This window comes from Penaeus chinensis, chromosome 4 (assembly GCF_019202785.1).
Source record: "Penaeus chinensis breed Huanghai No. 1 chromosome 4, ASM1920278v2, whole genome shotgun sequence".
Taxonomy (NCBI): domain Eukaryota; kingdom Metazoa; phylum Arthropoda; class Malacostraca; order Decapoda; family Penaeidae; genus Penaeus; species Penaeus chinensis.
The window spans coordinates 42,508,995-42,513,994 of NC_061822.1; the positions used below are offsets into that span (position 1 = coordinate 42,508,995).

The window sequence follows — 5,000 nt, forward strand, 5'->3', positions numbered from 1 at the left end:
TTTTGAGCATACTTTTGAGCTGGCGAGAAAGTTCTGTGGTTATCTCCCAAGAAAAACATAAAGACTTTAAAAACAGTATTTTATATATAACAACACCCCCTGACCAGGGACTCGAGCGCAAGTCACTCCAGGTATGAACCGCAAGGTTGTTAGATATTGCTTTTTTTCATCTCTTTTCTTTCTTTCTTTCTTTCTTTCTTTTCATTTTTCGGAGTTTCGCTTTCACAGAACTTTCTCTCTCAACACTTCCCATATACGTATTACTGTAACCCGACACAAATCATGTTGTGCGTAAATGGAATGGATGTGTCAGTATGGAGTGTTAGTGAATACAATGAATTACAATACCTGCCACAGGGATTTTGAGCCGCGTTTACATGTTTCAATTTGTATTTGTTTAGAGGTGCCTCGTGGGACAGAACCTGCTGTTGGGGATAAATTTAATTTTGATTTAAACTGGTAAATTGGAATTTTCGGTTAATTTATTCATTTGTGAATTCGTAGTGACATGTGGAGATATCTGACTTGTTTTGTTGCGTGTAAGCGTAGAAACAAAACTTCTTTAAACCATTTTTACGTGGAAGCATGGCAAAAGACAATCAGTGGAAGCATTTCGGGTGTTATGATTATGCGCATTTGTGTATGCTTGTTTTTTATTGTGTGTTCGACTGTGTTATAGTGTGGCGTGTGTATGCGTGTTGATCAAAATATGAATATAGTTCTACACATACATATACAACAAAAGAATACAAAACGACTATTTTTCATTTAAGACTCAATCTTGAACAATATACTGTAGAACCTTTTCTCCTGTGTAAATAGTCTTTCTTACATATAGGTATCTCTAAAAGCAAGTCTGAGACAAGTCTCGTTTCAGGATAACCTATATGGACACAAAAAAGAGTATTTTTTATAAATAGAATTTGTTTCTGATTCTAATAAGTAATTAGCTTTTCAATACAGAAAATAGAAGGCATAAGGTTGTTGTTTTTCCTTATATTTATGAGAAATGTTTAATAAGAGAGAGACCACGAGATTCAGGCGGTGTTCATTCATTCCCTTGGGGTAATTGATGCCGTAAACTGACAATAGAATATCTTATAAAAAGCATTGGAACAAGTATCGCCTCGCGTATTTTGAGAACATAATGAATCGTCGCTGGAATCTGTGGTCCGCCGTATAAGATTATTAGGCTTATCCGCAACTCGAGGGCCAGGGAATCAATAATTATGTAGAGAAAGAAAAAAGACATTGTCATCGCCGGCTACCAGAAATCAATATGTGTCACGACTTTTAGTTTTATTTTCGTCGTAACTTTAGAATCAGTTCATGTTTTATTGTGATTGAAGAATTTGATATACAGTTCCGAAGTATATTTTCTACTTTTTTAATATATGTTTACTTATTTTTAAACACAACTAATAGGTACTGCCTCAACAGACGAGGCCTACACATAACTACAATCCAGGACTGTCATTGGCACGTCTTAGTCACTGACATAGACCAATGACAGCATCCATGATAGGAGGGGAAGAGGTACTAGGGTTCTATGGTCTTGTAAACTGCATAAGTAGTTTGTTAACCAGAAGTAAACCATTTTTCTGTGATGGCACCTCATTTATATATATACATATGCATATATATATTTGTGTGTGTGTGTATATATATATATATATTTATTTTTATATTTATATAGTCTACATGTGTATTTATCTATTAATTTACTTATTTATTAACTTACTAAATTCACTCGTAGATCTATCAGCTGAGGTTGCCATTCCATTGTTATCACCACTGTTGTTCATCACCATTAAGATTTCCTTGTTATTTCAATAATACTGTTGTTTACTACTATTTCTGTTTTTATTGTTAATATCATTGTTCATATTTTTACTATTGTTTTTTTTCTTAATGCTTCTGTTATTATTTGATTATTACTTGTAGCAGTAGTAGTTGTTGTAGTTATTGTATCATTATCATCATAATCAACATTATCATTATTATTATTACTGTAGTTATTATAATATTTATTTCTGTTTAGTAAGCCTCTCATATGCAGATAAACATGTTTGATCATTTAATTAATTATATAATTCTGAAGGCTAATACACAAAAACACAGATTATAGGTTGACTAATACATGATACACTTTGCATTCTGATGAAAACCACAGGCAAAATATATTAGAATAATAGTGACAAAACACTTGTCTGTTGAGGGATCAATTGCCTTGCTCAGATTCCACCTCTGCCGAGTCATTGAAACCTCTGTGCCTCATTCAGGAGAGCAGATGTGACAGATGTTGTAACCAGCAGCTTTTCAGTCTTCATGATTCTTTTTCTTTCTTTTATCAAAACTCAAAGAAAGGTGGAAGAGAGGTGTGAAAATAGCTTACCCAGGGCAAAGCAGAGAATCACAGGATGGGAGAAATAATATTCTAGGGAGAGATGGAAGACCACTAGTAAAGCTGAAAAGAAAAACACCGCTGCCTCTACAAAGGAAACAAAAGACATACCTGAGAAAATGACAGTAAAGAACCTTGTGAAGAGGGGGGGGGGGAGGGAAATACACAAAGAGAAACAAGAACAGAAATGCACACTCACCCGCTCTTGAAAAACAAAAATAGATAAAGTTTTCTCGTGTCACATACACTGGTCGTGGTATTCATGGGCCATTCTTGACTTGGGTGTTTCGCCTAAATTTTCATATTACAGTCCTTTGGTTCCTTCAATATCTTTGGGTTAGCAGAGGCTATGTCCAGTATCCCTGTGATTATGTTTGTACATTTTGAGTTTTGTTGTTTGTATGATTTGTTGTAGTCATTATTACCTGTTATTGTTATATCATCATCATCTTTATTATTATTATAATTATTATTATTATTGTAGCTGTTGTTGTTTTGTTGTTATTGTTGTTATTATTATTATTGTTATTATTATTTATGTTGTTCTTGTTCCTGTTATTATCATTATCATTATCATTATCATCTTCATTATTATTATTGCCATTATTCTTATTCTTATTGTTTGTTACTAATATTGTTATTGTAACTGTTTTTTTATTATTATTATCATCACCATTATTTGTGGTAGTAGTAGTTGTAGTACTATTTTTTGTGATTTTGATCATTATTATTATTATTATTATTACTTTTATTATTGTTATTAGCAATAGTTATTTTTTCATACTTATGTTTTATGAATTTTCTATGAGCAATACCCTTATTATTGTTTTTTTTATTGTTGTTATTATTATTATTATTGTTATTTTTATTATTATTGTTATTATTATTATTATTATTATTATTATTATTATTATTACTAATACTATTGTAATGATTATTGTTGTTGTTATTACTATTATCTTGTATTTATTATCATTATGATCATTATTATTAACAGTTTCATATTTATTGTTTTTACTGGTAATAGTGATATTATTATTACTATTATTACTATTGCAATTACTTCTACTACTACTACTACTACTACTACTACTACTACTACTACTACTACTACTACTTCAACAACTACTATTGGACCATTACTACTATTGATATTAATGTTTCACATGACACAGTTGTAAAGCTGCCAAAACAGACTAATTCATGACATAAAGAGAAAAATTAGATTTCAATAAACATGAGTTCATATCCCAATTGACAATTACCAGGACTTCATGGTGGGAAAAAAAAAAGTAACTAAAAAAGTGATTTAGTAACTTAACATATATAAGAATTATTTTGGGTTATTTCTAACTTAGTAACCGACGACCCTCTTCAAACTTGACAAAAAGAGGAGCCTTTAATCCGTAAACTTGGCTGCCAGTTCCTCGCAGCAGCAGCCAGTAACTTGTATTTAGTCGGGAAAGGGGGGGAGGGGGGTTCCCATCCCCCTTGGCCCCTCCTTCTGATGCTGTAGCGTTACTTGAGTAGAATCCTTATTAACCAGTGTTTTTGTTTCTGTTACTTTACCTCTTTTTCTTTCTGGCCTTTTGCATTTCCTTATCGTATGTTTCCTTTTACACTTGTTATTCTCCCTCTTTTTGTTTTCTCTCTCTTTTTTTTTCTTATCTCCTGCTTTCCTTTCTTTTGTCTGCTTTTCTGTTCCTTTTTTTTTCTTTCTCACTTTCTTTTTTTCTTTTTTCTGATATCTGCCTTTTCCCATATTTTCCTTCCTTATATCCATTTCCTCTTTCCACCTTTCTTCCATTTTTATATTTTTGTCTTCCCCATTCCTTCTTTCTTTCATTCTATTTTCTCTAAATTCTTCATTTTTTCATTTTGCTTTTTCAATCTCCTTCTCCTCTGTCTTTCCTCTTCCCTCTTTAATTTCCTTTTTCCCCATTTGTCTTACCTTTTTTTTGCTTCCTCTTTTTCCCTTTTCCCTTTTTCTTTTCCTTTTGTTCACCTCTTCTTCCCCTTTGCCATTCTTTTCCCTTTCATCTTTTATTTCCATTTTGCTATTTCCCATTTCACTTTGCTCTATTTTCTCTTTCCCCATTGTCTTTTTACTTTCTTTTTCCCCATTCCCCTTTTTTTCAATTTTTCTTTTTCTCTTTCTCCATTCCTGTTTCCTGTTTCCTCTTTTCTCTTTCCTCCCTTTCCCTGTGCAATTTCCTCTTTCCTTTTGCCCCTTTTGTTATCCTCGTTCCAGCCTTTCTTTCTTCACTCTTCTTTTTTTTCACATTTTTTCACTGTCCTCCTTCCCCATATCCATTCATACTTCTTTTTTGCTCTCCTCTCTCATCTTGCTTCTCCACTTCGCTCTCTCCCGTATTCCAACCGTCACTGGATTATATCCAATGGGTTATATCCCCCTTAGGCATCCCATGCACGCAACCCCTGGGAGCGCCGCTTCTGCTTCACACTGCCCTTCCTCATGCGCGCTGCATCGGCTACCCTGAGGGGGACCGTCTGGGGTGGTGGACACCCTGACGCCTTCAGGCACATCATCTTGCAGGTAATGTGTGTGGGATATTTTGATTATGTATAAATATAT

The 5,000-nt window shown here is 33.4% G+C and overlaps 1 protein-coding gene across 2 annotated transcripts in view; it reads left to right on the top strand.

The window, feature by feature from the left end:
* LOC125025006 (progestin and adipoQ receptor family member 4-like) overlaps positions 1-5,000 on the top strand; it is a 53,950-nt gene that overhangs the window by 45,870 nt on the left and 3,080 nt on the right. Inside the window, exon 4 of one of the 2 annotated variants that reach the window (XM_047612837.1) lies at positions 4,824-4,961. The exons of the other annotated variant lie outside the window; for it this stretch is intronic. Within the exon in view, the coding sequence (XP_047468793.1) occupies positions 4,824-4,961 (138 nt within the window). The remainder of the gene's footprint in view (positions 1-4,823; positions 4,962-5,000) is intronic. 2 annotated transcript variants of the gene reach the window in all.